The 23653-nt window shown below is 36.6% G+C and overlaps 1 protein-coding gene across 4 annotated transcripts in view; it reads left to right on the forward strand.

Moving 5' to 3' along the window:
• The window catches only part of WDR33 (WD repeat domain 33), a 90484-nt gene that overhangs the window by 25439 nt on the left and 41392 nt on the right, over nt 1-23653 (forward strand). For all 4 annotated transcript variants that reach the window (XM_074363442.1, XM_074363443.1, XM_045516218.2 and 1 more), the window contains exons 2-7: nt 6445-6671; nt 8058-8126; nt 8905-9009; nt 11241-11336; nt 11522-11673; nt 13359-13456. In XM_074363442.1, the coding sequence (XP_074219543.1) occupies nt 6468-6671; nt 8058-8126; nt 8905-9009; nt 11241-11336; nt 11522-11673; nt 13359-13456 (724 nt within the window). In that variant the 5' untranslated portion in view covers nt 6445-6467. The remainder of the gene's footprint in view (nt 1-6444; nt 6672-8057; nt 8127-8904; nt 9010-11240; nt 11337-11521; nt 11674-13358; nt 13457-23653) is intronic.

Raw genomic sequence — 23653 nt, forward strand, 5'->3', positions numbered from 1 at the left:
CCAATATTTATTGGCTTAGACAGTTGATAAATTAGTGTATAATGCAGTTTTAAAAACAGTGTAAAAATAGGAAGACCCTTTGTTAACAACAAGGGGAAAAGAACACACCCAATAACTGCTGACTTTATCCACGTTGAGAACAGTTGATGGCACAGGTTCCTTATTTGAGAGTCACACTTTTGAAATGGTGAATTGTTACCTTCTAATTAAGTGGAGAGCCAGATTTGTGGTCATATGTGCATTAAATATTAACGTTAGCTTTTGAAATGGCACAGAAAACTGAATGTAAAAGCCAAGTACAGTATCAAGTAGCATGCATTAAACTGGTCCACTGCAGTATCCCCCAAAAAGTTTTAGTAACTTTACCAAAGTTATACAACCAAAGCTGCTTACCCCAAGTTACAAAGAAATTATGTAAGTAAATCTGAGGCTGAAAGAGATTTAAGTTGGAAAACTCCTACACTGAGAGTTAACTGATCCTTAATGTCAGATTTAGTCTCTAACAGGATACAGATTGAATGGTCTCAGTATGTCTCTTGATTTGTTCAGGATTCATATGTATTAATGATTGGACATCAGAGAGAGCACATATTGATCATTTTGTTATTGGCCTTTTTTACCAGTCATGTAGATCCCCTCAAAGTACTGTGACAGATTAGTTATCAAATCTCTTTTAAGGTCAGTTATCCATCTCTGGACCTACAATAGAGGTTCCTAGGCTAAGGTTCTGACCTCGAGGTCCAGGTTTGTGTTGAGAGTGGAGATCTTAAAACCTTTTATTATGTTTAGAAGCCCTACAGAAATTGTACGTTTTATCCTAGGTATTTAATGCATCAGTAATTTGCTTTGGGTTAGAATTCTTTCATCTCAGTTTGAGGAAACAAACTTTCATATGCTGATCAGAAGCTCTGACTTAGTGGTTGATGTGGAGGAATTTTAGATTTCATAATTGCACCAGATTCTGGAGCCACAGCTACTGTACCCACACTGGACAGATGCTGTATTTGAACTCCTTTGGCTATGGATACCCACCCAGTGGCAGCAGAAATTAAGTGATAATAAGTGGAAGATGGCTTAGATAGGAAACTCTTGGTTTTCACTTAGTGGTTTGTTAACATTAAGGCATTTGCTTTTACTTTTGACAAATTAACAGGAGGGGTATATTTTTTAATATTGTGACCCAGTGTAAACACATGTACAACTGAAACAGAAATTTCACAGAAACAGTTCTTTCCTTTAAAATGTGCAGTTCAAGGAGGAGAAGATACATAGCTTAGTGGTAGAGTGCCTGCCTAGCATGCATGAGGTCCTGGGTTCAATCCCCAGTACCGCCATAAAAAGTAAACCTAGCCCCCCAACCCCAAATCCTTCAAAAACGACAACAACAAAATGGTTCAGCCTTATATTTTTTAAATTATTAAAGCAATGCTAGTTATCAGCCATATTGATTTCAAGAACCACCAGTAGGATATGAATGACTTCTGGTTTAAAGACAAAACACTGCTTTAGGCCAATTCATGAACTTTCAGGTCATAGAAGTTTCTTTGATGCAGAGCCTCAGGCTCAGTCCTACCCTCCAGAATCGTAAAGATCTTTTTATTCAATTGTGTGAAGCACTTAGTAAACTCCTTTTGGATTGAGTTTGTGGAATTAGTTAAGTTTTAGCAATGTCATTTTCCTATAAAAGTACAGTTGACCCTTGAACAATGTGATTTTGAACTGCAAGAGTCCACTTAGACGCAGATAATTTTCAGTAGTAAATACTACAGCCCTGCATGGTCTGTGATTGGTTGAATTTGAAATTGTGGCGGAACCGTGGATACAGGGAGCTAACTATAAACATAAAGTATACTCAGATCAACCCGAGTTGTTTCAAGGGTCACCTATGCAGCTTTCCCCTTTAAGCTGGAGATAGGCTGAGATAATAAAATTTTTCTGAGACAGAAATGTTTGGTTGGGGAAGATTATTTTGGATTATGTTTGGTTGAGGAAGAGGTTATGCATGCCTTGATGTGCGGAATGAGTGTGAGTGAGTGTTAGATTGTTTCTTTCCCTAGTGTCTCTTCCTCATCCATCCTCCCCCAGCATCCCTCACCCCTCCACCTGAACTTAAACTTCTTCAGGCTGAATTGTGCAGTAAGCATCCTATGTTTTATCCCTGTTGCCTGTAATAGTTCCTGGCAAACAGGCATAGTATTTTCTCAGTGCAGAAGTATTCTCACATTGCTTTCTTAAGCGCTTCTCTTCTGGTAAACTTTGAGTCTCTTGAGAACAGACTTTATATGTCTCTGTCTTCAGTGCCTAGTTAGTGTTCACTGGTTACTTCTTGAAATGAATTACATTTCTCATTATGCTTCTCCATGTCACTGGATTTTTCAACAAATCCAGTTCCTAAGTGTGTTCATGGCTAGTAGCTGCCTCAGTGAATTTGGTGGTGTCTGCTCATTATCTTATTAATCACTTTTTCTATATAATTTCTAATTCAAGTCTTCTCTCATGAATCCCTTTCTGTTCATTCTGCTATTTATTGTTGCTCCAGTTTTTGAGCTTTTGTTACCACTAGTATATAGTTTTTATTGCTTTAATTAGCAATTTAGGTTTAATGAAATGAGCTACTATTTAGCACAATTCTACATTGTGAGCTTGTGATTTTTTTTAAGAAAAGCATTTGTGGTTTTTTCTGTCTTCAGTTATAATCTTGGTAATATCACATGATTGAGATTATAAAAGAAATTATTTTGTAATAGTTGGGACAAGAAGCAGAATTATAATGCTTCTATGAACTTGCATACACCAACATCGGAGAACTAAGTCGGTATTCCAGTTTGTTCAACAGACTAGTCACTACACTGGCTAAAGAAATAAACATATTTCTTGCAAAATCCTATCTTTGAGCAAAAAGGATCTTTGAAGTGATCTACATTAACCTTAGTGCCCAGATTGCGAAAATGGCTGCAGAGGGGTTATGTGGCTTGCCTCGTTTTGGAGAGTAGTTGAAAGCTTGAAGACTAAGAATATGCTGCAAACTTTTGTGAATTCACTAGTTTTGTATTTGCCAAAGTCAGAGATGGGAACTAGACACCACAAAGCCTGGGATCTGTTCTGGGAACTTAGGAATGATAGTGAAGGAGAACAAAATACCGATGCAGGGTAGAAAAAAAAAGTAGGTACTTGATAAAATTGTGCTGATTCCTTGAAACGTTGAAAGTTTGTGTGTTCGAGCAAGATGATGAATTCAGTGTTTAAGGTAGAATTTTTTCCTTAGCCATTTGATTCATTGTTAGTATGTATTTAATAACCATATGCAGATTACTTGTCCTCTTTCTACCTCAGTTTCTCCCTTGCCCCTCTCCCCTCTGTCTCCCTCCTTCTCCCTGCACCTCAGATGAGAGATGAGTATGCTTTCGGGGCAAACCTGACTTCTAGTTTAAATTGTAGTCTTTGTTAGTGTAGCACAAGTGTGAATACTGCGGTGAGTGGAAATTACACTAGTTGTTTTTATGAAAGATAAAGCTCCCATTTCTTTTCTGTATTTGGTTGTATATATAGTTCCTTGCAGTAGGGTCCTGAGTGGAGCCTGAAGGATAGTTTTAATGACTTGAGCTCTTTCTATCTGGGTCACTCATCTTCCAACCTCAGATACCAAGTTTTCTGCTGTCTCAGTCAGAGAAAGCTGTTCTGGTGTTAGTGAATACTGAAATCTTTTGGCAGCCCCTGTTGGAGGAGAGGCAGGGGGCCCAGGTACTTTGCTCTGCCTCTGCCTCTGCCTCTGCCTGCTAGGGTTGCCACGACCAAGTTCTACAGACTGGGTGGCTTAAACAACACATTGATTTTCTCACAGTTTTGGAAGCTAGAAGTCTGAGGTTAAGGTGTGAGCAGGGTTGGTTTCTTCTGAGGCCTCCTTGGCTTGTAGAGCTGTCTTCCTCCCATGTTTCCACATTGCCTCCCTTCTGCGCATGCTTGTGTCCTTATCTCCTCTTGTTAGGGTACCTGTCGTCAGGATTAGGGCTTTATCTCAAAGACAGTACATTCTGGAGGTTAGCCGTCAAGAGGCCTGTTTTGACTTGGGGCAAATAGCAGTGGACTACAGGAGGTGATTCCGCAGTGTGTAAGGCTTACCACTGTACTGTCAGGAGATTTAGGTCTTATTTTAGGGCTGGATTTTGATTTAGAATATTATTGTACTTTTTCCCCCTCTTTTTGCGAGCCCTTTATTTCAGGAACACCAGTGGTACTTGACCATTCAAGGAAAAGTTAAAGGCCTTTTTTTCAGAACTAGTTTTACTCAACAAATTTATAGATGGAAAGATATTTTTTCCCATCCTCTGTAAGATCTTAAATGAAGGAGTAATATTTTTCTCTAGCTTTAACAAGTGAATTATTCAAGAGTGTTAGTAGCAACACATTGATTGTTCTGCATTTGACTTCAGTCATTTGCCTCATATTTGTCTAGTAGATCCTTAGTTTGACTCTTGATTTACATCCGTGTACCCATCCCCTGGCTTCAACATCAGCTTTCTGTTAATGTCCTATCTACTCTCCATCTAAAATTTTTTTCCAGTGGATTAACCCCCCCCCCCAATTCTTTAACTGAGGTAAAAGTTACATAACATAAAATTCACTGTTTTAACCATTTTAAAGTGTCCAGTTCAGCACCACTTAGTATATTCACAGTGTTGTGCAGACACCACCTCTAGTCCAGACATTTTCATCACCTCCAGTGGAAACCCATTCCCAGTAAGCAGTCACTCCTCATCCTCCCCTGCCTCTGGCAACCACTAATGTGCTTTCTATCTCTATGTGTTAGCCTGTTTGGGAGTTTTCATATAAATGAAATCATACAATATGTGACCTTTTATATCTGGCTTCTTTCACTTACATAGTGATTTTGAGATTCATCCATGTTGTAGCCTGTGTCAGCATTTCATTCCCCCTCATTTTTTGGCTGAATAATTTTTAAGCCTCTTTTGGTATGTGTAAAAATCTTTATTCTCATTTGGTTTAATAATATTAGAAAGTAGAATATTAGGATAACTTTATTTTAATAAAATTAGAAATTTGATGATTATGAAGTGAAAAAATAGTGATTTTAAAAATATACTTTCAGAGCTGCATCCTTTTATAACTACTGGCCTAGACATCTGAATTGAAGTCATTAGTTGAAATGTGGATGCTGAAACTTAGTTGGATTCGTGCGATAGCTGAATAAACAGATTCCTTCATCACCCTTATGGAGTCAAATGCTTAGTGCATTTTGTGCATTCTGGTTTAATTCACACACAGCCCAAAGAAAGAGTGTATCTCATCTCATTACAAATTAACAGTTGTCAGGGACCTTCTGGGATCACTCCAGAGTAGTGGAAATAGTGTGTATTAAATACATGTTTTATCACTATTTGTTTTTGGTGTTGTAGGAGTCAGGACTTAGTATTTCCCTCTCCCTTCACCCCCTCCTCCTCTTCCATCTCCTTTCTGTTATTAAATGGTTTCAGGAAACACTAAAGTGACATGGATGAATTAAGTTAGTACGAAGAATAATTTCATCCAAAGGAAATCATAAATTTATTTTCAGGCCCTTTAATGTCTTGAATGAGAAAAGGCAAATGTAAGAATATAGAAAAATAATGGAGAATCTAATCCTTCCTCTTTTTAAAACAAAAATAATTGCAGAAATGCTTCTAACAGCCTTTATGTATTTTCAAGGTCTACTTTTTAAAATATACTTTAAAATATGGTTTAAAATCATGCATATTTGTATTATTGGAATGTGAGTTTAATTGGAGAGCTTTAAAGTTGAAAAACTGTAGAATACATTTTTTTCTTCAGATGTTAGCTTAATGTTGCCTGTATAAATATGTAAATACACATACTGAGAAATGTTTCTGTGGTAGTTACTTTGAGTCTGAAATTAGATATACATACTTTTAACATTCATATGAAATATATGATAGTTTGGTCCACTTTTTACACTAGTCCTAGGAAATTTAAAAGGACGAAAGTCAGGTTTAAAAATTTTTTAGTGACAGTTGTATAAAATGAAGGTCTTACAATAAACTTAAAATGGTTTGTTTTACTGTAAAACATCTAATGAAAACTTCATTAAAGAAATGTGGTATTACCTTCCTCCCCCCTGCAGTTTATTCACCCTGCACATTCACAACACACTCCAAGCTGTTATAAACTGTTGTTTTTCCTTCTATCAGGCTGAATTTTACAACAAATACTAGCACTTATTTTGTGTATTGGCCTTTTTCAAATGTGTAACTGGTCTCTACCAATGAATAAATCTAATAGTTAATTTTGTAAGTAAGTTGACTAAACTAAGCTAGAAATGATGCATATTAGGAAAAGGAAGAGAAGTGTAAAAAATGTTCATTTAAAAATGTTTTCAGGGAGTGTTACAGTGCTGATATGTGTAGTAAAAGTACTTTTTTCTTACCCTAGTGTCCTAGAACGAAAACATCGCCATGGCTACAGAAATTGGTTCTCCTCCTCGTTTTTTCCATATGCCAAGGTTCCAACACCAGGCACCTCGACAACTGTTTTATAAGCGACCTGATTTTGCACAGCAGCAAGCAATGCAACAGCTTACCTTTGATGGAAAACGAATGAGAAAAGCAGTAAACCGAAAAACCATCGACTATAATCCTTCTGTAATTAAGTATTTGGAGGTGAGTCCAGTTTATGTGCTTCAGATGACCCCACTTTGGTTTGTTAAAAAGAGGAAAGTTTTTAAAATGCAGGGTAACGAGTATACTGGTGTCTTTTGAATTAGTGGGAAGAAGTAGAATTTCAGATGAGGCCAATCACCTAAAAAAAAAAGTACTTTTTTTAAAACTCTTAGCATGCATGAATAATCTTTTCAAAAATTATCTGTTAGACGGGGAGAGTATATATAGTTCAACTGGTAGAGCACATGCTTAGCATGCACAAGGTCCTGGGTTCAATCCCCTGCGCCTCCTCCAAATATAAATAAAATAAATAAACCTAATTACATCCTCCTCATAAAAAGACAAACAAATTATTAAAGTTAGACACCAATTTAGAAATAGGCTTTGTTATAAAGGTTCATAATGTATTTCAGAAGAGGGTATTTTTATTCAGCTAGGCCAACCTTAAAACACTTGTTTTCATACCCACAGTGTGTATAAAAAATGTTAAGAGACCGCCAAAGTAGGAATATTTGTGAGAATATACATTCAGAATAGTGACTCTGCATGCCCAAGACACTGGCCCTCTCCAGGCCTCTGGTAGTAGTCAGGGAAGAGGGCTCTATTTCCTTGAGGTTTGAGCACCTGCCACAGTCTGTAGGGTGAAACCAACTCTGAGATGGCAAATAAAGGCAGAGTGTGGGGCCTGCACCTGTGTCAGTTTGACTTAACTGCCCTTTGAGCTCTTTATTTACTTCTCTTAACCTAGGAGTTAGCCTCTGTGGTTTGCTCTTCATTGCTAACCCCTGTTACTTTAATCAGGTTGTGGTCTGCTCTGCCTCCTGTGAAGAAAGTTTATCTGCTTTATGACCTGAGACCTATTGTTAAAGACCTGTATGCATATCGGACGTAGTTAGTATGTTACAGGCACATGGCAGAGATATATTCATTCAGAGGTAAAGACAGATTTAGCTTTTTTTCAGGTATTTCAGTTGTTAGACTAGACTTGAAGAGTTTGGGAGAAATTAAACCAGGGGCAAGATAACAGGATTTTATGCTGAGGATTTTGAAGGAATTGGAGATGTCTGTCTACCTCTTATCCTTTTTTCTTTTATTAAGGTATGGTCATGAGAATGTGTTGGGGTCAACAGCATCTTGGCTGATGGGTTGGGCATAATGTGAGCAGAGAGGAGGGAAATTCTAAGCAATGTCAGTAGGGTAAGAGGGGAAATCTCTTAAGATGTACACTGTTATCTGTGTTTTAGAACATAATGAAAAAGTTTTAATCTTGTTTTCTCCCCATGTAATGACAGCTTACATTTTGTACATACTTATTTAAGTTTCAAATTCAGTATAATTAGACTGTATATTAGTTTAACTGATTAATTAATTAATTTTTTTTAACAGAATAGAATATGGCAAAGAGACCAGAGAGATATGCGGGCAATTCAGCCTGATGCAGGTTATTACAATGATGTAAGTATAAGATAAGTCATACCAGCTTAATAAAGACCTCTTTGCTTGGACATTTGAACCTAAAATATGAAATCTCAAATTTAGACATGGACTTTTAACATTTTTGTAATTAAAATGAAATATTCCTAAAGGAGTAATATAACATATCTGTGTAAACCATGAGTTATTTTTTTTAATCTCAATTTAAATTTTCCTTTTAATTTGATGGTGCTTGAACTTTTGATTTGAGGCTTAAAGCAGTGTCCAACAAAAGGTTACACTACCTCAAAGTCTTTGTGATAGGAAAGTTAATGTTAAACTTGACTTTTGAATGTGTTTAAAAATTGTGTTGACTTCGAGAAGTAATTCGGGAAATCTGGTACTTATTTTATTGTTTATTTAGTAATAATGGGCATTTAACTTCCCTGTATCTCAGTTTTCTTCATTTAATTACTATAGACTAATTATAATCTATTATAATAGTTTTTTTGGAAGTCCTGTATGGTCCCAGATTTGTCTTTAAATGTTGAAATGATTACCTTGCAAGGTCCCTGGCTAATGCCCTGTGTATGATCAGGAGCTGTTTTATTTCATTTTGTTTATTTATTTTTTTGATAGGAGACTTCATTTTTATTTAAAAGTTTTCTGATGATAAACCTGGTTTTCTCCCAGTACTTTTGTTGGGTATCAAAGACAAAAATCCTGTATGGGCAGATATTCATTGATCAGGGGCCCTTTAAACCCAATTTTCTTTCTTTCTTTCTTTCTTTCTTTCTTTCTTTTTTTTTTTTTTTTATAGTTGGTCCCACCTATAGGGATGTTGAATAATCCTATGAATGCAGTAACAACAAAGTTTGTTCGAACATCAACAAATAAAGTGAAGTGTCCAGTATTTGTTGTTAGGGTAAGTATTTTTGTTGGATGTTTTTTGGAAAAGTTAATTCTGAGTTATTCTGCAAATATATTTAACAGGACAAAAAATTAAACATCATTTTAAATGTGTGTCAGGGAGGAAAATCAGGCAATGCTAATGATTTTATTTTGGAATACCCAATCATTTTCTCACTATACCCACATTTAGTAAGATACCACTTTTGGATTGCATTTCTTCATGTTGCAGTTTCCATAGAATTCTTTCTGGGCTGGCCATGGATGGATGGATGGATAGATAGATAGTTAGATATTGCAGCATGTCTCTGGTTTGCTTCTTTGTTTTTTTTTTTTGTTTGTTTGTTTGTTTGTTTATTTTGGTTTGCTCTTGAATAGGAATTTTTTGTTGCTGTCTGGAGAGCAGCATCTCAAGGTAAATGAAAACTCTTAGGGCTACTAGGAAGGAAAACACCCAAGAAGAGCTGAAGATCAATGGGAGACCATAATTGTCAGCTCAGTTAACACATTGTTAGGTACTCAATACATTTTCACTAAGATTTTTAAAATGCATTCAGTTAATATTCCCCATAAATAACAGTATGATCTTTTTTTTTGTAGTTTGCTAGTAAGAATGCACTTGCTGGTTTTCCATATATCAAGTCCAGAAATGTAGGATACTTAATAGTCAGAGTGAGCAGATTAAAAATTGAAAAAATAATGGGACAGAGAAAAGACAGTCATGGCAAACATTATGGCAAATGAGCAAAACAAGCAGTTCCTCTCATTAGAGAGGTGTGGTAGGCAGCCTGGAGGTCTGGAGGGAGGGATGCTGCCTTGAGCTCCATACAAATGTGGCTATTCAGTCGTAGGCTCCGTGTTTGCCTCAGACACCGCAGCCATCAGTAAAGGAACATTATTTGAATGTCTTTTGTGTTAATAGAGCCGGCCTGTATGTAGTGTGATTTTGTTTACCAGGGGATTTGGCAGGAGGAGTATGATGTGCAGCTAACTTTAATACCTTGTTAACATAACACAGAAAACTTTGAGATGAGTAAAATCTGAGCATTCTGTGTCCTATATCTTGTTAATTAAATTTCTCATTGGGGGAATCAAGTTATAAGGTCTTAAGAAATTTGCGTATAGAAGAGGCAAGTCCAAATTGCAAGATATTTAAGGCATAAAGACTGTGGGTCCTGTGTCTACAATTTGGTTGCCTGTAGTATTTACTGGGTTGGGATTCTTAGCAGATAACAGAAACCAGGAAAGTAGGATTTCATTAACAATAATCAAAACCATGATATACATACAGGTAAGCAGTAAAAGGCTGGCTTCTTATATATATCTTTGTAATTTACCAAATAGTTTTCATTTTATGTATCTCATCCTGCTGTTCTCATAAGTACACTTGTATTTTCCAACTCTGTGTCACAGTTTTTACTTTGGAAAACAGAATTGTTGTATTGATGTTTCATATATTTACATCTAAGGAAAATGAGTATGTAATCTTCCATAGAAACTTGAAAATAAAAGTGAGAAAACGTCTGTTGCATTTTGAGTTGATAAGCATGTATCACAGATTACCTTTAGTATGCAAATTGTGACGTTAAAATATTGGGGTGGTGTTAGTCATGCCTCTTTTGCATTATATTTTTTTGAGAACAGATCAGCATAAGACCTGTCACTGCTTGATACTGTGAATGAAGGACAACTTTAAAAATATATATCTATATAGTACATTTAGTTTCTAGGAAAAGTTTGATATCCTTGATGTCCTTAAATTGCTGCTTACTGTAATACTGTTTTTTCATGGAACACTGGTAACTTTTCTTCCTGAATTGGTCCACTAGCAGTTGTGATAAACCAGAGCCTTCATTCATTTGGTCTTTGCGTTTTTCTAGTGACTGACCATCTTATTTATGCTAGTCTGCCTTGTATCCTGGGAACATTAGATGTTTGCATATTTTGTTTTGAAATGCTCTTTAGAGTGCCTCAGTTTGTGTAACTTAAGTTGTACTAATCATGTACTTATTATTTTAAATTGAGTTAATGAGCTAAAGTGCCAGAGCTTTTCTTGCATTAATAGAAGTTCTTTTCTGACAGAGTACTTGGCTTTAAATCTGAGCTGTGCTTAAGTGAAAGTCAGTATTGTCCACTTAATATTAATTATTGGATATTCATCAATAAAGACTCCCTAAGTGTTTTAAAACTTAGGTGAGGTTGACGGTTTGTGACCTTGTATAATCTGTCTTTTTTCCCCTTCCCCAGTGGACTCCAGAAGGAAGGCGGTTGGTCACTGGAGCTTCTAGTGGAGAGTTCACCTTGTGGAATGGACTCACTTTCAATTTTGAAACAATATTACAGGTAACAGTAATCATCAGATGGTACCCTCATCCTGTGGTACTGTAAAGAACTTGAGATAGTTACCTTATTGGCATTTTTAACTTACAACTGGACAGATAATTGTTATGAGTTAATATGTGCTCCTGTAAAACCTCCCATCGTATATTCTTTTATATAATGTTTACAAATGTTTTGTGTTTTCACAGGCTCACGATAGCCCAGTGAGGGCCATGACTTGGTCACATAATGACATGTGGATGTTAACAGCGGACCACGGAGGATATGTGAAATACTGGCAGTCGAACATGAACAACGTCAAGATGTTCCAGGCACATAAGGAGGCGATTAGAGAGGCCAGGTTTATACACAATATACCATTTTCTGTAGTCCCTAATGTCATGGGTAAATTATTCTCTAAGTGTATTCTGGGTGCAGAGATGCATGGGCTCTGTCAGATTCTGGGAAACTTTCTGCACCCTATAAACACGATATTTTTCTTTGTTTTCACACACTCACCATTTTGCTGGCACCTTTCTGAAGTAGTGTTGTCCCGGTATCAGCCTCTGCAATCTGTTAGAGATGTATTGTCTGCCGCATTTTGCACTGGTTTTCTCTTTTCATTTATGGTTAATAATGTATATACGTTATTCCTTTTTATTACCTACTATGTAAGACAAGAATATTTCATTCCAAATAAAGAATTCAGTCTTTAATTATACAACTGAATAAAATCTAAAGCCTGCAGAAAACACCTTCAGAGTTCACACAAAATACAAGGATAAAAGGCTTAAGTGAAGACCTGGTTGGCTTGGTTATGCCACGACTTCAAAAGGAAAGCATAGTAGGACTAAAAACTCTCCAAGTAACTCTGGATGTGGCAAACGTTAATGGTTAATGAGTGGGTTCTTTCAAGCTTTGAAACTGTAAGCAGACCATTGTCAAGACGACTCTAGGAACTTCCTCCTGATTCACTGTTGATAACATCAGTAATGCAAATGTGTAATAAGTGGAAGTTTGAAATTTTTTCAGTGAGTTGTATATTTTTTACCAATCAGTGAGGTATGTATAGTAAAACCGGAAAAGGAAGTTGCAAAAACAAGCCTGAAGAACTGCTGCAGCCTCAGAACAAAGCTCAGCAGCATTCTGTCCGGCGGTGCCGCCCGCGTGTGGGAGGAGGGCGGCGTCTCTGTAGGAACACCATCCACCGCAGTCACTGTTCCACTGTCAGAATCCTAACAAGACCTGGTGCATAAACATGCTTCTGCAAAGACTATGCCTTATTGTCCTGCCCATACGTTGAGTTTTGGCAGTTGGTCCCTTCTTAGTCATAGGGTTCAGAAGCCCAGGGGAGTCCTTAGAGGCAGATGAGAAACTCGATGGTCCTTTACAGGGAGGAAGAAAAGGCAGCAGATTCTTTGACTTTAAACACCGTCTGAACGTCCCCATGTTAGTTTTCCTCAAACAGTGCAACATTCCTGCGATAGCCTGCCAGGAAGAAGGTGTGAACGGTTTCCGCAGACCTTTTACATAAATGAGAAAGATCACATGTGGGATGTTTAACAACCAGTCTTTAAATAGCCGGCCCGAAACTTTTCAGCTTTTTTTTTCATGGTGTTTGAAGCAGAAGCTGATGCTAATCTTTTGAGCAGTACTCCTGTGTGATTTAACAGACTTTACAGGAATATTGCAAAGATAGAATTCGTTTAGTTTCTACATTTAAATCAGCTCCATGTTTTCTGTTGGTACAATAGGAGATACTGTACCGTGGAGAGCATGGGGACCATTAGTACTGATAATACACTCATAAAGTTCTCTGAATATTGATGAGTGAGAACTAGGAAGCAACTACTGTGTTGAAGTAATTCTTTTGTTGAGATACGTTTGTTAGCTGCCAACATTTTCTTTGAGGGCTTCTTCACTGTTGGATCCTTCCCTCTCCTGTTTATAACGCAGCACAGTGTTTTTATTTTTCCCTGTCTGAGAAGCACGGATAATCTGTTAAATGCTGACTTCTTTCCCCTGCTGTGTGTCTTCATGTAACAGTTTCTCACCCACGGATAATAAATTTGCTACGTGCTCTGATGACGGCACTGTTAGGATCTGGGACTTTCTTCGTTGCCATGAGGAAAGAATTCTCCGAGGTACGTGTGCTAACAGTACTGATTGGAATATTTAAATAGGGAAGGCATTTGTGGTTTAAACCATCACAATACCACAATGCCAGCTTACATCTCCATTCGATTTTTTTACATATTTACACCGTCTGTCAGACTCTTTTAGGAAACCTGAACTCTCTCTCTGGTTCACAGTCATCTTTGCAGATTTTTACTACTAATACTATCTTTGAGTTCTTTGAGGTATAAGTTAAATACACACATTCCTCTTCTCCCCTCTCCCCCCAAGGGCTTACTTATCTGTATGCATCTGTTAGGGCTGCATTCTTTTTCCTGCCTTGTGCTGGGGTAGCGTTCTCCAAACATACTGACACTGTGATTTTGTTTATGTAACTCACATTCTCTTGGGAGCCATTTTACAGTGTGCATTACATGAGGCCTCAGCAGCTACACTTCTCAGTATTGCTGTCTCTGTGGAAGGGAGGTGGTTTTTCACTGTACCACATCCATAATGCATAGTCCACTTGTGACTAAGTTTTGGAGGGGTTCTTTATTTACTTCTGTTGACTTCATAGTTATAAACTAATATCTATGAATTATTCCACCCTAGAAAAGAAATCCATATTTTCACTTGGATTAGCTTAGCTTTAGACTTCAGAGTGGGACTGTTGAAATACTAACTATACATCAACACCATTTATGTGAATTCAGTGGTGTTAGAGTAAGGAATTAACTTTCAAATATGCAATACAGACATCGAAACAAAAACATTTACACTTTTAACTAGATCTCACTAGTTCATTGTTAACTAGGAAGATAGTTTTCTCAAGTGCTTAATTTGAACCTATGCTGATTTAAGGAAGAGTGCATTCTGTTCCATACTCTTGAGTCCAGCATGTCGTAAAAATAACATCTTCCTTCAACACGTAGGTGCAGGGTGGGAGAGTGGGTGCCACAGGCATTCGGTGTCAAGAAGTTACTCCTCTGAGGTTTCCCTTTTTGTTCAAGAGTCAGTGGAGTGAGTTGTCTTGGTTGAATTGTGTCTTTCACCCTTTCAGAGCTTCATTACAACGTGTAATGTCAGTGCTTTCTAGCAGGAAGCTAAATGTTCTTGATATTTAACCCATATTTCAAGCCAGTTTTTTTTTTAAAATCACAATTATTTAAGCATTCCTGGCTTTGCACTTTTTGTGTGAGTTTCTTCCACAGGAATGTGTTGTGACATGTGACAGCTAGCGTAAGGCTACAGTGCAGTCTTAGTGAAGGGCTGTACTCATGATGATCTTATGATACTGAACACCTTCAGAACTAGTTGGAGTCTTTGAAATCATCTAGTCTGAGTTATTTTGTGGATGAGCACTATGACTCAGAAGGATTAAGCCACATGTTGAAGGTGAAATGAGTTCAGAGCCAGGACCAGCACATCCCGTCCCTTGACACCTAGCCTGATGCTACATCCTGTTGCGTCTTTCCTCACTGTTAGTAGAAGTCTTAGCTGTTAAACAGAAATAAGATAAACAACTATTTTTAGGCTTTGAGTATCCTAAGAAATATAGGAGAAACAGTAATTTTGTTTACAAAGAGCAATTCTAAAGTGTCAAAACAATGAATTTTACAATGGCCTAAGAGTATAATAGCTAAAGTCTGATATAAAACTACTGTGCATCTTGGATTAAAAAAAGAAGAAAACCTACTATGTGATAGCATTTTCAACCCCAAGTTCCAACAAAGTGTTACTCAGTTTTGGTCATGAAATTGTTTCTAAATAGCACTTAGGAACTTTTTGTCTGAAATTTAGAGTATACATGAGATATTAATTAGCAGTTAAATATTTTTAGATTAGAGTCCAGGTGAATTTGGATAAAGTTAAGTGGATGCTGAATCATCACCTGTCTGACACAGCTTAAAAAGCACACCAGTATATTAATTGAGTTGAATTTTATTTTTTATGTGGGTGATCATCTTATTTTAAGTTTTTAGTATGAAAATTTTAAACATCCACAAAAGTATAATAAACCTCCATGTACTTCTAGGATCTATATTCTAGCTTATTCATGGTTTTTACTTCTTTTAGATAGTATTCTACTTGCTTTATAGTCTACTTTTTTTTCTTAACACTTCAATGAGTGTATGGGACAAATGTGAATATATTAAACCAAGTTAATTATACCACCCAGGTAGAAGTTCTGATATCAGGTCTGTTGTAGTAGACAAGTTACTAGGTTCTGATTATTCGTTTTCTGTCATTCCTTATTTTTCTAAATTTTCTCAATTTTAAATGTGGTTATAAAATAATGAAACCAGTGTTGTTACAGTTGCTCTGTCCTTCACTAGTTGGGTTGGGAATCAGGGGATGATGGAACTCCTGTTGTATCATGGGAAGTGTGAAATTTTTCAAATAAAATTTGAAGTGGGCTTAATTTAATTCTATTCATAGAAACTTGGTTCACAAAGTTAAGCAAGTAGGGATAGGACCTTCCAACCTCTAAAGCATCAGTTGGCCTGTATGAAGGGGTGTTGTTCATGGAGCCCATGTAGGCTCTGTGACAGCAGGCAGGTGAGCATCCCCCTGCAGTGTGTTAAGTGTTGTGCGTCAGACCATCACTTGGGATTAAGTGTTAAAAAAATCCAGGAACATTTTGATTGTGATTGTGTAGTCCAGCTCTTGATCAAATATTTACCTTTTCTACATTATTCCCGCAAACAGTCTTCTCACAAACATTTTTATATATATTCACTACCTCACATGAATCTCTTTCAATTTTAGGTAGATCTAATTTTCAGAAAGTTCTTTCGTTATGTCAGAATCTGCTTTCTTATAACTTGTCCTGCCTTCTGTAACACACAAAATGCAATCTGTAGTCTCTTCTACATGGCAGCCCTTTAAGAGTGTGAAGACAGCTATCATGTCTTCTCAATGTAGTCCTTCAGCTATAAGCTTATGGGATCCTGTATGTGGCAGCAGCCATGGGACGGTACTGTTGAGGGCAGAATTTACAGTTGCTTTTAGCGTTCTTACTGAGATTGTTCTTACTCTTCTTGGAAAAGGAAGAAGTTACCCAAGAGAAAGTAATCCGTATTTTAACGTTAAAATGAGCTTGCTCTATTGTCAGACTTGCTACTCTGGGATTGTGGTATTTGGTCCATAGGTGGGAAAAGCAAACACTTGTTAAACTGAATATCCTGTATCATTGAGAAGTACTGCGTATATATCCACCCATTATCAGAGCATATGCAGACCAGCGTAATGTACACACTTCTGTCCTTTTCTGGTATGAATTACTGCACGCAGTTTATGGAGTGGCATTAAAATAACATTTAAGCACCAGAGTACATGAGTTAAAGGAGTCTCTAGGTGTTTGTACAGTTGACTCCAAGTGAAATAGAGCCATTCAAATCCACTTGATTAATGAGCTCATCCTATATGCATGCTATCACAGGAAGAAGAAATTTAAAAAAAGAAGAAAGGTATGATGATTCCCTACCATTGTGCTTCTTAAAGTTTAGTAGGAAAAGATATTTTCACAAACTTAGGATGTTGGGTAGTAGAGAAGAGTCATGATAGTGTTAAAAGTGTGGTTTTAGCAGTATAAAGTTAGAAGCAGATCACTTATGACTAAGTTGCAAATAAGACATGTTGAAAATACACAATCGTTAAGAATACTAAAGTAAATTTTAATGAGAAACATAATATGTACTCTTAAAAATAGAATCCAGTTTACCAATTTTAGCATGCTTTAGTTTTGTTTTACCTTCTTGATTTTAACAACAGTAGCTGACACATTATACTTGCTAAAGATCAGGCATGGTCTAAGTACTTGATTTAATCTTACCTGTAACCCTGGGAGATCAATACTGTTTTTTCTACATTTCACAAATTAGTAACCAAGATCTGAGAAAGTTAAGTAAACCTCCCAGAGGTCATATAACTTGTAAGAGGTGGGGCTGGGATTTGAACCCAGGTTATCTCACTCCAGAGTTCATACTCTTAACCACTGTGTTAAACTGCTTCTTTGATGTTTTACAAATATCATCAGCATGGATGAAATAATGTAATTCTGAGCGGTGATGATAGAATTGTAGAGTTTTTTGGGGGAAAGGAGAGAGGAGTGAGTAGAGACAACTAACAAGTTCATCTTACCATTCTTCCTTCAAACTGTCCATGTAAGCTAGAGGTTTTCAAAATATGGTATATTTAACAAAAAAATTAAATTACAGTGAATAGTTAAAACTGCAGATGAATTGTAAGAGACACACTAGGTTACATAAGAAGAACGTGGTCATAAGGAGTTATAGTGAGACTGGCTCGGGAGGTAAGGTCTGTTTCCAGTTTTCAAATGCAGCACTGCTGGATAGGAAACGAACCCCTGAGTACACACAGCATAAGAAAAAGAATATTAGTACTTTTGATACTTCCTGGTTGCATTTGACTGTGGTTCTTAATAAATGAGATAAACCCCTCTGCAAAGATCGTTTGGTTCAGCAGCATGTTTTCGAACTGTGTGAAGACAAGTTTACGAAGTTCAAGTGTCCCAAAAATCTCTGATGCTTTTTTATTGGAAACAGTTTTACTTATTTAAAGTAAATTGGCAAACCATGATGATTAATGGACCTAATTTATTTGTACAGTGATTTACAACACGTGCCACAAAATCCTTTCTATTCTAAGACGAAAAACAAACACCCAGCTTCCTTTAAAATGAACAGCCTGTAGCAAAATAATTCCTTCCACTAACATAGCATGTTTTAATTTTAAAAGTACTTCAGGCACATCTTATATAACCATCCAATCACATGGACCCGTTTTGTATGTGGACACCTGTTTCTCTGTCTGTGATTCCTTATTTTGAGGAAGAGTTCATTTAAGGCTCTTTTTCCCTCTGCTCTCCTGAACAGACTGGATCATGGTAGGTTCTTGTAAATAATTATCTGAGTATATCATGAGAGGGAAGAAGCCTTAATACTGACTTTTTTTTTTAATTTCTTTTTGAGGGGAGGTAATTAGGTTTGTTTGTTTATCTATTTATTTATTTAATGGAGGTACTGGGGACTGATCCCAGGACCTTGTGCATGCTAAGCACACTCTACCACTGAGCTATACCTTCCCCATTAATATTTCTAAAGCACATTTTTGAAGAAATTAGTATAGTAGGGTCCTGGAATAATCATTTCATGTGGTCCATTCATATTTCTACAGTAATTGTTTTAGATTTTTATGTTGGGCTTTCTTTCTAGCTCTTCACTTCTTTAAAATATTGCATATAATAGGGCAAAATTTTGTTGAAAATAGATCTTAGCTTTCTTAGGATGCCAGAGCTGCACACCGTTGCTGTCATGTTCGATGTTTTAATTGTATCAAGAGTAATTTCCAGACCTCTTGTGTATAAAGATTCCAGTTCTTTGACAGTGACAAATCACTATGACTCATAATTTAAGCAGTTGTTTTTCATCTTTCCATTTAGAAAATATTCTGTAATTCTGCTTCAGGTTATTTTGAGTGAGGCTTAACTTTCTATTTGCTGATTAATTAGTTACCCTCTGGTAGAGCTCAGGTAATCAAGTTTTTGATAGGTTTTAAAGTTAAAATTCAGAGCTTTGGAAAGAGCTGATAAAAGTAGATAAACAATACACTTTTGGTTTCTTCATTTTTAGTGTGTAGATCCTTTAATAAAAGTATATGATTAAAATATGGTATCATCACAAATACGTTATTTGTCAACGAGGGAGGTTAAGTACCAAAGCTAATATTGTTTTTTTATAGTCATTTTTCCCCCTTTACTCACTTTTTTATGATGTATCTGAAAACCATTTTAAAATTTGATTTAAATCTTATCTCAGGAATTTCTAAGGACATACAGTGCTGTGATCTCTTTAGTTATGAAGAGACTAGAACAAGAGTTTTTATTTAAAGGAAGAAATTGTAGTTTCTCATTTATTCTTTTTTTACAGATTGTGTCATAAAATAGTCTTTATTTGTCCAAAACACACTGCCGTGTTTCAAAAATGAGTCTACTGAGGCCTCTTTCTGTATCCCCCCCGCTCTTGAATATAATTTAATATAGTTCTCTTTGAGAGAACTTTACCTTCTTAGCGTGGTTTTAGAATATCACGTTACTTGGATTAGCCCAGTGAACTGTATCTACTTTAACTTAATGTTTTAAAATATTGCATTGGTTTCTAGGGAACCCCAAGGAAGGCCCAACCACCACAAGGTGCCTTTGAGCTGGGGTGGGTAGATCTCTGTAGCCCAGTGTGCTACTTTATTGTGGCCCCCCCACTAGTGCATGCCCGTTTGTCTGTCGTTCTGAATGGGCAGAAATGCAGGTCTCATGTAGAGATCCAGTTTAAGGTACATAGCTTTGTAAGTGGCTACGTTGTTGCTGTTTTCAGGCTATGTATGTGTGTTTTTCTCCTTTTTAAATTATCTGTTCAAAAGTGAAACCTTGAGCTTTCTCTGCACCTGGCATCACCATCTTCCTTTGCTGTCAGAGGTTCTAGGAGTCCTCACTCAGTTTCCAGGTTTGTTTTGTCAAAGGGGGAAAGCATAAGTATTCGACCGTACAAAAACAGGAAATACTAAGGGAGGTCAGCATGAAAACAGAACCAAGGCGCACAAAGGTGAGTCCAAGGAACTCCAAACCAGAGAGCACAATATGTTATCTCCAACAGAAACTTTTCATATATTATTAAGCAAACAGATTTGTGGTGCCCCAAGATACCAAAGTTAGAGTAGTAGTTCTTGGTCCTGTCAAGCCTAATAATTGCCTTTTCTTTTCTTTTTTCTCTTCTCTCTTTCTACATAGTAAAAAGAATTTTTTTTATCGAAGTAGAGTTGATTTACAATGTGTTAATTTCTGGTGTGCAGCATAGTGATTTAGTTAAACATATGTATGTATGTATTTTCATATTCTTCATTATAGGCCATTATAAGATATTGAATATAGTTCCCTGGTTGTTTTTTTTGACATTGTAAAAAGAATTTTTATTGAAGTATAGTTGATTTACAATGTTGTGTTAATTTTGCTTTTTCTAAGAGTTTTATCCTCTATGAACTTTATTGATAATAACCACTACACATAAAAAGTTTTTAAAAGGGCACCAGTGTACATGCACACAGGCTCTGAAAAGAAAATCTTTTCCAAATGCTCACTAAGGGACATTACTGTGTCCATTGAAAACCAGTAGTTTGAAATAGATCATGCTAAAACATGCTAAAACCCTATTTTTATAGAATTACTGGAGGGGGTCAAGGAAATTATAGCCAAACTGTAGTCAGTGTTTTGAACTAATGGTGGATCATGGTAGAGAATTGTGGCTTCATAGCTGTGATTGAACGGTCATTTCCCAAAAAGTTTCATTGGATGTTTGTGATCTGTGAGGCAAATGTGGAGAGTGCTACCAGTTTCTTTACTTGGCCTCTGTCCTGTTTAACATTCTTTATCAAAGATGGCTTGCTTTTGCAAAGTGGCAGGTGATTCAAAACTACAAGCAGAAATTCTCAAGATGCCAAGAATCAAGAAGATAGTGTGATGTTAAGGTTAATGAATAGAAATTTGTTATGTAGGTTTTTAATGGAAATAAATATAAAGTCCTGTATTTAGGTTTTCAGCCTTAATTCTAGGGTTTATTAGACCAATTTATGAGAGTTCATATAAAAATAATCACGGGTTTTAGATAATAAGTGAATTCTTGAGGTGTTATGTCTTCTCCCATTTAGTAAAAATGGATGTTCAAAATGATGGAGCTTAATTACTGAGGGGAGGTGATCAGAATGGGGAAGGGTCTAGAAGTCATGAGGAAGAGAAAAGGGAAGATTAGTATTCAGCTTGGGTTAGAAGGACTGAAGAAAAGGTTTGTCATTTTCAAATACTTACAGGCTTCTGTATGAAAGTAGGATTGGATTTATTGTATATAGGTCTGGAATCTAGGGGGTAGGGAGGAAATAGGACATCATGTTTGGATTTAATTGTAGAATTTTTTTTTAATACATAAGAAAATGGGTTATTGCGTGAGTCTTTCTTTTGCTGCCATTGTGCCATGTTTACCTCCACCAGCTGTCAGGGAGACTTGAGAAGGCATTTCTCTTTTCAGATGGATGGTTCTATTTAAAAATAATTAACCTGGGTTAGGTTGTCTGTTAACTGTAGTTTCATGTTTTAGGGCAGACTCAAAAGTGTGAAAGTCAGGCATGTGGATGCATTCATTACAAAGGGGTAATTAATTGGATAGGCTGTATCCCATGAGGAGATGTTGCCACCTTCTGCTCTAAAAATGTTTTTGGCATGACATTAGATCATTTCACTAATCCTGTCATTACAAGCAGTAAATGGGGCCTCAAAACCTTATTATTTTTTTTTCCCTGATTAGGTTCACTTATTAGTTTCCTGTAACTAAAAGCAACACAGCAAAAGTTAGTAAATACAATCCCAGGCTCTGGAATCTGGCTGCAGGTCGCAGTTTTAGCTGTTAGCAGCTGTGTGATGCTGGGGTGAGTCACCAGGGGTGTGGCTCATCTGTACAGTGGGACCTGTGATAGTCCTGACTTTACCAAACTGTGGCAATCAAGAGGGTTAGTTCATGAGAAGAACCTAACGAGTCCCATAAAGAGTGTTCAGTATTAGTATTTCATTTCCAAAGCTGACTTCGGAGGCTGCTTCCCTGTCTCTACCTGTTTATGGATGAAAATGGTCATTTCAGTAGTATATTTCTGTTTTTCTCATTTAAATGTTTTTTTAGCCATTATCATTACAGTTGCGTAGGTTTTTATTTACAGGTAGTCTATAAATATGACCACTTGTTTAAAGAGTTTCATGATTTTCTAATGTTTTCAGATGTAAAAAATTCAACATTTAGAATTATCTTTTTTAAGATCTCATATGGAAACATTTAAAGATTCTTTTTAATTGTTAGGTGAATCAAATACTTAATGATGACCTGCTGGTCAAGATGCTGTGCTTGGTTCTTTTGCTAATCTCGTCCCTTACACAGCATTTTCAGCATTTCCCCAGTTCTTTAATTTTTTCAAATATGTCTTGTGAATTGGCCTGGTACCATGGTGAATGGGAGTGCTGACCACACGGAAAACCAGCAGTCTTCTCCGCTTACCACACTGCAGCAGACTGTGGTGATTCGTGTCTAGGCTGCTTCATCAGGACAGCATTTGCTTTTTCCCTCTTGACCCAATTTGATCAGTTTTAAACTTCCAAGTCCAGTTAGCCATCAAGTTGGGTGAGCTAGTGATAACTCTGATAAATGTCTTTTCTGTTTGTCGTCTTGGAGGAGTAATGTGATCAGCAGTAAGTTAGGAGTCTTGGGGAAATGTATTCCACATATTTTGCCACAATAGACAAATCTAGTATCATCTGTTTGGGCCTCCTGATCATCCTCTGCTCCTACCCCATCCGACTTGTCAGCTGACAGCAGACTGGCTGGGGTGTGGTCTGTTCTATCCCAAAAGTCTTTGGTGGAGTTTGTTGCAGGGTGGGAGCTAAATTCTTACATAGGATGTAGCAGGTATGAGCCCGGCTGATAAAGTGATCCTAACAGCAAACAGGATGATATTACAGGAGCTATTAGAAGTTAAAGAGCATTGTACGCTCGATTTCTGAACTTAAATCCTCCTCCTTTCTTGAGGTCATGTAGTACAGTGCCCACTTGTAATGTTCTTTCTGTAGGCCATGAATGTTTTGAAATATTTTAAACGTTTAGTGTTACTAATATTATATATATATTCTTGTAATGGTCAGATCATTCAGTTTAGTTTTCAGAGATTTATGAAAACTATTCCATTTACGTCTTTCTCAAGTGTGCTATCACTTCAGTCTAAATTTTGAGGACATTTTTTGTTTTACAGATTTGATGTTTTAATGTGCCATGCAAATGTATATTACCAACGATCTCCTGGGTAAAAATAAAATATTTATTAAAACAAAATTCTAGAGTATTTACTAGGCATTTTATTTGGTTTATTAAATTCTAGCAGAGAAATCATTAAGTGTTACCATATAATAGTGTAAATTTTTGAATTAACTGTTTTAAGTGTAGTTTTTTTCCTTTATATTTTGGACCTTTTTTTTTTAAAAAAAAAAAAAGGAAAATCTGCTGTCCTCCCACAGTGAGGAAATGAGATGATAACACACTTCTGATTTAGGAATTGGGTATTAGAGATTGAAGCCCGTGAAATGACAGGTGTTTGAAAGACTCAGAACTGAGTTTCAGGCCTAG

The sequence above is a fragment of the Camelus bactrianus genome, chromosome 5 (assembly GCF_048773025.1).
Source record: "Camelus bactrianus isolate YW-2024 breed Bactrian camel chromosome 5, ASM4877302v1, whole genome shotgun sequence".
Taxonomy (NCBI): Eukaryota; Metazoa; Chordata; class Mammalia; order Artiodactyla; family Camelidae; genus Camelus; species Camelus bactrianus.